Genomic DNA, 11900 nt, shown 5'->3' with positions numbered 1-11900 from the left:
CTGCATTCAGAGGTTTATTTGTCTTGTTTACTTTATATTTATATTTCACCTTTAAAATATAATATTGGATACATGACATTTGGGGTTTTTAATATAATGTAATAATAATAAATGATGCGTCGTTTGATCGTTCATTTCACGTCAGTTGTTGATCATCCCATACACTGGGGGCGCTGTGAACATTACCAGTGAATGCGTACAGCGCATTAACTCCAGCACTCCCACTCTTATCATCCCCAGACAAACAAGCTAGAGGGGAAAATAAAATATTTCGACCCGTAGTGCTAATGCTGTATTTTCATCATGTAAAACTGAAAAGTTAAAGTGTCATTAATTTATAAATCAGTTAGCTGAACGATCTTGACGTTCATGACACCAAACTGTTTACCAAGGGGGCCAATCAGAGTGCTGTATCAAAACACGTGACTCGTAGCTGACCTGAACCCAGAGTGGACGCGCTTCCCGCTGCAGTGAGATTCTTTGGTGCCGTTGCAGCCGCTACAGTGAACAGACAGCTCGAGCTCACACTTTAGGTATGAAAATAACTGTTTAACTACATTTTACACCTGATACGTAATGTACATAATAAAGCAGATGTTTAAGAGCATGTGTGAACGGCTGAGCTGCTGCGAGGTTGATTGAGTGATGGATGTTTTTAATCTAATGAAAAGTTGCTGCTTCATGCTGTTATACGGGTGCTAATGCTAAAGCTAAACACATTCATACAGGATAAACTGAAAGCAGCTTTAAAACTCACATTTTTGCTTCATATTATTTCATTTTTGTTCATTTGAAATATGAATTTTGGTGTGTCAGATTAAGTCTGAATGTTTCTTTCTGAGCGTCTATATGCGTTAAGCTGCTTTCTGTTTCATTTTGTTAACGTTACCTTTGAGTGTAATGCCTGTAACATTCTGACAGTACCACAATCTGATTACGTTATTCTATATTAATTATTATTTAAATGCTTGTATGTTTTCAGTCATTTATGATACATTTTTGTCTCTATTTACAGGGTTTATTTGAATAAAGATCACAATGGTGAGTGTTGCAGTGTTGAAATTTTCATCTGTTTGTAATGGAGTTTATTGGTTTAATATATGCCGAATTAACAATTTTTTGGCTTCGTTTTGTTTGTATACAGTCTCGGAGATATGACTCCAGAACGACCATCTTCTCTCCAGAGGGTAAATGTTTCTTGATTTCCACTAATTTGCATTATTTCATCTGTATGTGATGAATGGTTCCTTCATGTCCCGGTATGTGTTGTGTAATTGCAGGGCGGTTGTATCAGGTAGAATATGCCATGGAAGCCATCGGTCATGCTGGCACCTGCCTGGGCATTTTGGCCAATAACGGTGTGCTGTTGGCGGCGGAAAGGAGGAACATCCATAAACTGCTGGATGAGGTTTTCTTCTCCGAGAAGATTTACAAACTCAATGAGTAAGTTCTGATCTCCACTGGGTTCTTAGTCATGTTAGAATTTTCAAGATATTTATATATACGTTCGATGTTTACCAATACGAAACCTGTCTATTTTTTAAGTCTTTTTATGTATTTGTAATGCAGAGATATGGCGTGCAGTGTTGCTGGAATTACATCAGACGCCAATGTGCTCACGAACGAACTGAGACTCATCGCACAGAGGTGAGCAAAACCTCAGCTGTTTTGTGAATGGAGCCTAGAGTGGTCTCCTTATATTATATTTGTGTTTGCAGGTATCTCTTACAATATCAGGAGCCCATTCCCTGCGAGCAGCTGGTTACAGCCCTGTGTGACATCAAACAGGCTTACACACAGTTTGGAGGTACATCGGTGCATCAAAAAAGAATTCTTGCATTTATAATCTGTTTTTGACATGTTCTTGGTAAAGCTGTGTATACTGTTTGTTTCTATTTTTAGGTAAGAGGCCATTTGGTGTTTCCCTGCTGTATATGGGATGGGACAAACATTACGGATTTCAGCTTTATCAGAGTGACCCCAGTGGAAACTACGGAGGCTGGAAAGCCACATGTATCGGAAACAACAGCGCCGTAAGTGGAGTACATCTGTTCTGCACCTGAAGCACTGTTATTAACTTAGTAATAGACAAAACGTACATATTAGATCAAACAGTCTTTTTTATATACTGTTTGCTTCAGCGATAGGTTCAGGGTTCATATGTGCAATAAACATGTTTATTATAGGACCAAAAAGTGGTTTGATCACAAATTTGAATGTTTTTCCAAACCCTTGTGCACTGCACCAATTTCTTTTTTGCCCACTAGATGACAGTAGATAGCATTCTTAAGCACCCATTTATCAATTTCAGTTTATTCTGTTCTTTTAACTGAAAAGTGATATTTTTTTCAGAAAACTTTGTATAGAGATTTAGTGTGTGTGTGTTTGTTTCAGGCTGCTGTGTCAATGCTGAAGCAGGATTATAAAGATGGAGAGATGACTCTTTCAGCTGCCCTCGCTCTCGCCGTCAAAGTGCTGAACAAGACCATGGACGTCAGCAAGCTGTCTGCAGAAAAAGGTGTGTTTGGCATGAGGGAATAAACGTTTTAGTGTGCTCTGAGGCCAGTGGATTAAAACACTCAGTTTTGCATTATGAATGACCATGACACCATATACAGAGAAACAACCCATCTGAGCTCTCATCTTATAAACACACTACTGTAAAGTATAACAGACCTTTATTTTTTTTACAAACCTGACCCCAAATCTGATTTTCTCTCCTTTGCTCTGTGTCTATCTGTGCAGTTGAGATAGCCACATTGACACGAGAGAACGGCAAAACCAAAATCAAAGTCCTCAAGCAGAAGGAGGTGGAAGAACTGATCAAGAAACACGAAGCAGAAGAGGCCAAAGCAGAGAAGGACAAGAAAGATAAGGAACAGAAGGAGAAAGACAAATAAAAACACATGCACTTCTTTTCTACTCAATTGAAAAAGCTCCTCTGGGATTCAGATAAATCATTTGTTCCGTCTGTCAACCAATCTGTCATTTTCTTTATTAAACATAAAAGGAAAAGACAGAAGTGTGGACATTTTCTGTTTTTATAATGTTGTCATATATGAGAATATTTTGGAAATTTTCTCATACAGCCTCCACCGCAGATGGTTGCAATGTTGAATAATCGATGAAGTATAAAAAGCGTTCATCTGGAAATTTATGCCTCTAAAAGGAAATCAGTGTTCAGGTCGGACACTTGTAATTTACCATAAAATATAGTACCGTATATAGTTCTTTTTTAAAATTAAAGATCAAATGGTTTGGTTGGTTATGATGGTAAGTATGCTCAGAAATAAGATTATAAAAAAAACTTTAATAAGGATTAATCAGAGATTACCGGTCGACTCCTGGTGGGTTTCGCGGGTTTTCCAAGAAACGTGGACGGTTTCTAAGAGCGCGGAGATTACGGTCACAGAGGTCAGTCGTGACGAAAATAAATATTAAAATGGTCTCTAGCAGATAAACTCAAAATGTAACCTGGCAACACAGAAAATAACCGTGTGGCGAGGAGGAAATGGAGGTGATTTTAATAGAAAGTACCGCTAGCAACCCAGTTTCCAAAAAATTTCACCACAGGTTAGGGATGCTTTTTGGAATAAAGAACAGCGAAATTGTGTATTTTTTCTCTTTTCTTTGTGGTCAATTTGGTTATGACAGGGTTGAGATGTAATTTAGTTTTTCATCAAAACTTGTGCTCAAAGAATCTGCAGAGAAAACCGCATAGTTTTATCTGAGCCGCCACAAATTGCAACAACAAAAAATGAAAAACAACGATCACATTTTAATAGTTCACATCCAGTTATTTACTATTTTCTTGAATGGTCCTGGTTGAGTTGATTTGAGGGACAAAATACAAAAGTTACTCATCAAGTTTTATTTTAAAACCTTAATTTAGACATAAGGAAAGGTTTATTATCGGCGAGTGTCAATCAATGATATCTGTTTAATCAAAATTCTATTCTACAAAAAACATCAATCAACATAGATGAAATCATTTGCTCAAGATAAAAATAAAGATCAACGAGAAACTCTTTAAAAGCTTGTTACAGCTAACAAGGAAAGATAAGATATATATATACACATGCCATCCTGCTTGATAAACATACAGAGCTGGATTGAGAACATACAGATTTCACCATAGAGATGACCAGTTATTGAAGAAAGAGAGGCTGTTGCTTTGGGGAATGTTTATGCATGTTATACCTGTCTGCACCAGGTCCGATCTTTCTATCTGATGCCGCTTCTGCGGTTAAAAGCTTAAATTCACCAGTATGATCCGTATGAAACTTGAGGCCATAGCTTTGAATGGACACCATTATCTTTGGCAAGTGTGTCAAGTTCGGCAAACATCTCGCCAGCTCAAAGTATATCTGTCTCTAATGGATATACAATGCACCGCAATCTGAATTGCATGTGTTTTCCTAAAGTGCTTATGAGAAAGGCCCAAGGGGCCAGGGGTGGGGATGGTTCTTGTTTCCTGATGCTTTGATTTAAGATGGTGAAGACAAAAGGTGTGATACGTTGAGACAGGACTTGAGTAAGACTCTTATGCACCTCCCTAAGAAGGGAATCTTACAAAAATGAAGATGACAGGGCCTTCGAATGAACTATAATTGGTTATTCTATCGCAAACATGCTCATACATCTTGTTTTAAAGAAATATGCCTGACTTAACATCCATTTCTACGCGCCGCAAGCAAACGTTGCAGCCAAGCTGAGAAAACACTAAACTACCCTTGTTGAACATAGATAATATAGTTGATGTGGTCTGGAATGATGGATTCTGGTGATTTCGCCACACTAGATACATATTCATACGGATACGAATGCAACAAATTAGCATTTTGCTTAAGTTCAGTGACCTACGAATTTGGGGTTCGAGTAGAAATTTACCATTCTGAATGTCTAGTGTGACTGTGCCATAAAGCTGTTTTCCATGCAAAGTTGGGTAATTTATTAACATCTAAATGTAAGAACTCAATGTTATCCAATTTTTTTTAACTTTGCTTTACTGAAAAAGTTGAAGATTAACATATTTAAGTTGGAAGTTCTTTTAGGACACACTATTGCATCTTTCCAAGTATAAAGTTGTAATATAACAGCATGAGTTTTTAAAGACTCCAGACTGGAATAAAATGAAGAATTCCTGTTTCACCACCAACACCCAAAACCAAAGCTTTCACCGAAAACAGGTCAATTTAATGCTTCCCTTCTGTAAAAGTCATATTACCTTTGATTCCTGTTCTGAAAGTCATAACATACAGTATACACAGTTTGATATATAGTGTGGATTAACAGAGGATATGCTGGATTTCTCGTCAGCACCAACCCATCTCTTGCTAATGGAACCAATCAGAAGTGATCGGTGGGCTAACAACGAAAATTGAACCATCGGTGTCAACTGGTCCAGTCTTTCCCCTGCCCTTTCTGAGCCCTTGGCTAAAAGTCACTTTGGTGCAGGTTTATGGGGGCGGGTCACAATGAGGGGAGGAAGAGGAGGGCTGGGGGCAATTTGAGAGCGAGTAGGTGATGGTCACTCTTCATCAGAAGAACTGCTGCTTTCCATGGAATAGACCATAAAGAGAAGATCGGGTCGGTCGGGCACCAGCGGGTGACCCGGTTTCACGACTTCGAAACCCATGTAGCGGAAGGTCTTCATGATGGACACTGCAAAATGAAGCCAAGACATCAAACGTCTCCACCAGACAAGTAATATAGATTAATCTGAATGAAAGAGAAAGTTGATCCAAAAATGGATCTGTAATCTTTCACTCACCCCTCAATCTTACATTACATACTTTCTTCCATAAAACAAATACATTTAGAAATAAATATCAATAGAAAATTGATAGAAAATGTCATTTTTGTTATGCTCCTAAAGCAATAAAGTAGCTTTACAGTTGTTTGACCCAATTTTTTTTCCATCAAAGGTTTGACATCAGGTGGCATCTTTACAAACAAACTATACTATACAGCATTTAAACAGCCTCTGTCTTCTCTTTCAGGACATTCTACAGAAAACGTTTGTTATACGGTCGAAGGAAAGTCATAGTTTGTAAGACTTAAGGGTGAGTCAAGGATGACAAGCTGTTCTTTGGATGAACTATTCCTTTATTGTGCATTTGATGGATCTTACTTCGATCGTCTCTGTTTTTGTAAAACCACAGGAACACGTAACTGACTTTCAACTGCTCTTCTGCGAATTCCAGCAGCCTGGTGAACCTGCAGAGGAGAGAGAATGACAGGCACAGTGACGCACTGCTGCTTCTACATAATCTTCATCTTATATAATAATGCAGATGCACCAGCCACAGAACACTGTGAAGGTAAAACACTCCGTATGTCTGTTCAAATGACTTCATAACAGACTGAAAGTGACGGATCCAAATGAGAACTGACTTGCAGAAGCTTGGTTTTCCATTCGCCGCATTTTCATACCGGCGATAAACGTCAGATGGAAAACCAAGTCAAGCTGCTAAAAAGTCATTTGTTGTACTGTGATGTAAAAATGGACAGATGGAATTGTGAGCGTCAGCGCGGAGTCGTACGTTATGAGAAATTATCAACCCGATGTGCGTGTGTGTATGCATACCCTTCCCTGCTGCCATTGTGGAGCGATCCATTCGGGATTTCCAGGTAGAGTGCGTCGTCTGATAGAACCGTGTCCCAGCAAGAGGACCGTTGCTCGCTCAGCTGGTACTGGAAGTGCAAAACAGACGGCGCCCCGTTTACCGACCCCGCTTGGGTCACCGTCAACTTTTCGTCCTGGGGAATTGAGAAGAAAAGCGACATTATACAATATTTTACGATCATCTGCTGTTCTAAGAGGCAAAGTGAAAACACTTATGAGTTCTCAAGTTATTACAGTCTCCATTTGCTCTTAATTTGATGTTAATTGTGTCTAGGAAAAATAATCGACATATAAACGATTTTATCTAGATTGACTGACTTTTGACAACCTTTTGTAAACATTCGTCCTTAATCCTCCAACAAAAACACACAATTCAACCCTGTTTCATGTTTGCACTGCATCAATTCACGCTGTGTTTGCGCCGTCAGAGTATTTCAGTAATGATGCCGCTGCAATCCTCCAGACTTTTATCTGATTGTTTGGACAAAGTCACATGTAATATTTAAATAAATGAGCTGACACAAAAACAGCCAGCAGCCATTTGCACAATAGACCTCTTGACAAAACAAACTGCGTTTATCAAGGTGTGAGTGATCCGAACCCTCTTTAACCTTTCGAGACGGTCACATGTCTGAACAAATAGAGTCTCACACACGATCAGGTGCGTGAGGAGCGCCAGTGCTCGCCGCCGACGTTCGGCATATGTAGGCCAGATGGAAACTCAAGCTCCAAATATTCCACAGAGCTACTGTGCGTGACAAAAAAACAAGCACGTAGGGATCTATCCACACTCCTCTCTCGCCCCATGGGTTGGTTTGTTGCCTACGTCACAGCGGGACACGAACTCCAGATAAACAAAGCTAACGAGTGTGTATCTGGTGAGAATTTCTGTAAACAATGGTTACTGGATTCACCTTGTGCAGTACGCTGTGAGGGTGATCCCTGCTTGTCCCTCGCCCACCCGGGATCTTCGTCAGTGGGAGAGGGGCATCAGGAGCACCACAGAGGCCCTGGAGCACGCTGCATGGAGCCCAGCACAGCACAACTAGGACAGAAAGAGAGTTCATTTTATAGCACTTTTTTATGCATTACATTGTTCCTGGTGCAGATCTTTACGTTAGAAATCAATATAAAGAACGCTGAACAATGAAGGCACCAGTGTTGTAATGAACTAGCTACACACTCTTTAGCTTCTACATTTATGAATCAAGTGCATGACGTAGTTGGCACATGACTGGCATTGCTCATGGAGATACCCATTCTGCCAACTGCACAAAAACAGTCTGACTGCAATGTTGGCACTTTAAAGACATTTCTCTCTCACTTTGTTCTCGCATCTTATAAGACTCCTGTCACCTCATAATGTTCTCTGCTGTGCTGTTTTCACATAACACTAAATTTTCACATAAAACCATGGAAAAAATTAAGAGACACTTTCGAAGACCATATTCAGTTTTTCCTGAATTTACTATTCAAAGGTAATGTGTTAAGGTAAAAAAAATTGTTTCATTTTGTGAACTACTAACAATATTTCTGGCAAATTTCAAATGAAAATATCGTTTCTATTTGCAAAAATGAAAACAGGAGAAACAGGTGAAAATAGCAGAAAAGATGCTCTGTATTTTTTCTGACCTCAAATACTGCAATGAAAACAAGTTCATATTCACTTTTAAACAATACAACAGACATATTTGTACTTTTAGTTAAGAATTTATTCCTAAATTATTCAATATGTTTTATGTGTTGTTGAGTCAAAAAAGGGAAAAACCCAACCATTGGGTTCAATACAGAAAATGTATATATATGACCCAACAATGTGTTTAAAAACCCAGCAGTACGTTCATTTGAAGAGTTTGTTACCAAAATGAGTTAAATGTGTTTTTAGTTTTACAGAAATCATGTTTTTTTTATTGTGCATTCCAATTAATATCAATCAAACTCCATTTGGTTTGTTTTGATCCATATTAACTCAAAAAATACATCTAACTAACACAATAAAACATAGAAAAAAAACATGTGCTTTGAACATTTTTAAAACAGAGTTTTTTCATTTTGCAACAGGTTGGGTTCGTATCTTATTGACCCAACACCGAGTTGAAAATAACCCAACATTTTTGAGAGTGTAGCTGTCTAATGACTGATAGTAAATGGTCATTATCTGTGATGGATCACTGCTTCTTCTTATAAAAATAAGCAATTGCATCAACCATTAAATCTGGTCAGCCATACAGTAGATAATTTTAGAAACATCTTTTCGAATCTCAATATACTTTCCTTAATATACCCTTGCACACAAGCAACTGACCTCGGATCAGTTCGCAGTTCAATCTAAGCGGAGGGTTTTCAATTCAAAATGTGCTTCAGGAGAAACAGATGTTTTACTTTCCACCAGACAGAAGAGAGACGGTTCACGCAGATCACAAACAAGCACATGATGTAAAAACAAGTCTGTAAATAGCAGCTTGGCTGAGAACATTTCGCATCCCAGAGGGCTTGAGTTACAGCGCTGGCTTTTAGAGGTACTAATAACACACATTTATGTCCCCGCACTGGAAGATCTGTCGCTTTAAAACCGACTGGCACACAGCCAGATATTTATGCAGTTTATTAAATATTCTCACTTCAATATCCGTTTACATTAAGAGAGATTAAGGATCTGCAATCATCATACATTGGGAATAAATCAAAACTGCTTTCTTAGTCCACGATTAGCATTTGTGACACGGTTTCATGTTCCGAGCTGCGTTTCTGTTACCATCTCAACAAAATGGATTTTCAAAGCTGCCATGGTTTTAAACTCTCATGAGCCAGATTACCCAGCAGGCAAATTAAAGTAGGGAGGCCTAGCGGTAACAGTGCCCTGGCAACCAGACACGTAACCCGGGCGACATAATCTGCATGGTGACCACATGAACAAACATATAATCCACGTTTCTCTCCCGACTGTATGCTTTGGTGTGAAGAACTTGATTCTTTCTACCTCCCCTCGTCTCTATATACTGTAGAGCCGCGGTATCTATGAGTGAAATGTCAGCTTGTTTTGAAAAGCGACACTTCGCCCTCTGACATTCAACCTGTCGGGTGTTTCCAATCATACATCCTGAATCAAAACAGATAGAGGCCAATAAAAAAATCAAATAAAAAAGACGAGCACGCGAGACTGTCAGCCAAAAGCAGGTCTGACATTTTTGGGATCTGGGAAACAGGCGGATAAGGTTTCAGGAGGTGCTAAATGGGTTTTGTTCAAATCCCTATTTCTATGTATGCGAATGCAACCTCGAAGGGAAGAAAACAGAAGCCTGTCTCAAAACGATTCCAAAACACAGATCACTGTGCACCGAGCTGTTAACTTCTTTCTTAAAAATATCGACGGACATTCCAAGTTTGGCTTTTGACCTCATAAGCTTAAGGGCGAACATGGGGTGACAATGTGGATCTGTTTAAAGCCTCTAAGCGTCGGTCTGATTCAGGTTAATCTTTAGTGCCATAATGACTGACGCTCCGAAGACTTGCTGGAGTAAAACCAGGAAACAAGTCAAAACCAAAACAGGATACTGCGAGTCTTCCAGGAAAACAGTTATCATTTGGCCACAGTGGGATGCGAGGGGTGACGTCCGACCTGAAAGTTTCTGCGAATGCGTTTTGGATCAATCCCTGGCCAGAGGGATGTGGCCGGTTTGTCTCGTATTACAAAGCCTCAGCATGCAAATGCCTTGTTGACAACATGTCGGACGTGTTTCTGCGCTGCTGGACGCACCATTCATACGGCGTTGCACATTTTTCAACACACAACGTCTCATTTGAGTGCTCTGGTATGGCCTTGCGCCAAATAAAACAAAACATGAGGCTGAGAAACAGGACATTGTTTGAAACGCGAGTGAGGATGGATTTGTATCGTGCCGTGACCTAAAAGCCATGTTCTTGAAATGTGTGATAGGATGAATTAAACACGATATATGAATTGTTTATGAGGTCAACACATATGCCTGCTGTCTGTGTGTACAGCAGAGATGGTGAGCACAACAACAAGACTACTTTCTAAGCATAACTATCTTATGTAATGTTTTACCTGCCGTTCTGTCCCAGAATTCCACGCCCAAAATATCTTAAATGTGCCTCTCACCTGCCTTGTGATAAACTCGTTACAAAAACCGATTTGATTGAAAGAAAACAGAGTTTTTAGCAATCCAGATGAACACAAACTAGGTAACATTAGACGGTTTAGATAAAAGCCATGTACATGTCTAATGGAGTTGATGGGGTTATAGATGAAATATTTATAGCATGGGCCGTCTCACACTCATCCCGTCTGCTAGACATTTAATCCGCTCTGATACTTGTCTGTACATTAGACTCTGCTAATTCGTAATTTGATGAATTATATTCTATATACACTATAAATATATGAAAATCAGTATGAAATGTTCACAATATTTTACATAATTATTTCCACCATTAACTTTAAGAGGTGTATACATTGCTTTTGTATGTAAAAAAACAATGAAAAGACAAAATTGTCTAAATGATCAAATAAATGTAAGAAACAGTAATGTCAAGCATCCACACTATACTCATTTATAACATCACACTTCATGAATTATATTGTATTATACAATATAACTTTATGCACATATATTACCACGAATGAATTTATGATCAACTTATGAGGTGTGTGTAATGTTTGTTTATGTAAAAACGTGTCACGAGGTTAAGCTAGCAACGCAGCACTGACGAGACATAAATATATCCCATAATAATCAAGTATCTGCAAGAAACGTCAAATACCCAGAAATTCTGCAGGAATTAGGAACGTTGCGCTTGCATGACTGTACAAATATTATTCTATACTGTGCGTTTCCTCACCTCTCTTCCGTGTTGCACATGTTGTCCTCGTAGATTACTTTACTCTGATAACCCAAACGATAAATATTAAGCAAAAAGTCCAGAGAGAAATGTGTCATATGTTTTATAAAAATGCGATCATGAGTCTGTCGGTGCTCTCTGTTTAACGCGCTCAGCGCTTTGACACCGATCGCTTCGTGCGCGGTGACGTGATGTCCAGATCATAAATATTCATGACCTACGTAGCGCTTGTAACTCGATCTTGACACCCGATTGGCCAATGTCGCTTGACATGAATCTGGAGCGAGGGGAATCATGGGAGAAGCTTCGAACAAGGAAGCGAGATTTCACTTTTAGTTTTCATCGTTTAGTTGTTGTCACATGACTACAGAACGTTGAATTGATATGGTGTATAAAAAATATGCTGTAA

The 11900-nt window shown here is 39.0% G+C and overlaps 2 protein-coding genes across 2 annotated transcripts; one reads left to right on the top strand and one right to left on the bottom strand.

The window, feature by feature from the left end:
- Nucleotides 1–437: 437 nt before the first annotated feature.
- Nucleotides 438–3026, top strand: psma4 (proteasome 20S subunit alpha 4). The gene is made up of 9 exons (XM_056739989.1): nt 438–533; nt 1016–1041; nt 1145–1187; nt 1281–1443; nt 1570–1647; nt 1719–1807; nt 1903–2033; nt 2395–2518; nt 2746–3026. Exons 2-9 carry the CDS (start codon nt 1039–1041, stop codon nt 2898–2900), a joined length of 786 nt encoding a protein of 261 aa, XP_056595967.1. The 5' UTR covers nt 438–533; nt 1016–1038; the 3' UTR covers nt 2901–3026.
- An 825-nt stretch (nt 3027–3851) lies between these two features.
- oaz2a (ornithine decarboxylase antizyme 2a) lies at nt 3852–11669 on the bottom strand. Its single transcript, XM_056740411.1, is given in 6 exon segments — nt 3852–5664; nt 6134–6219; nt 6590–6762; nt 7543–7620; nt 7622–7673; nt 11492–11669. Coding segments are annotated over 6 exon segments (621 nt in total). The 5' UTR covers nt 11590–11669; the 3' UTR covers nt 3852–5530.
- Nucleotides 11670–11900: the final 231 nt, after the last annotated feature.

The sequence above is a fragment of the Triplophysa dalaica genome, chromosome 24 (assembly GCF_015846415.1).
Source record: "Triplophysa dalaica isolate WHDGS20190420 chromosome 24, ASM1584641v1, whole genome shotgun sequence".
Taxonomy (NCBI): domain Eukaryota; kingdom Metazoa; phylum Chordata; class Actinopteri; order Cypriniformes; family Nemacheilidae; genus Triplophysa; species Triplophysa dalaica.
This window is presented reverse-complemented; position numbering and strand designations above follow the sequence as displayed.

Bases quoted from the DNA above. Each gene is read 5' to 3' on its own strand.
- psma4 (XM_056739989.1), top strand. The intron at 1,648-1,718 runs GTGAGCAAAACC...TTGTGTTTGCAG, and splicing joins CTGAGACTCATCGCACAGAG to GTATCTCTTACAATATCAGG. The intron at 2,519-2,745 runs GTGTGTTTGGCA...CTATCTGTGCAG, and splicing joins CAAGCTGTCTGCAGAAAAAG to TTGAGATAGCCACATTGACA.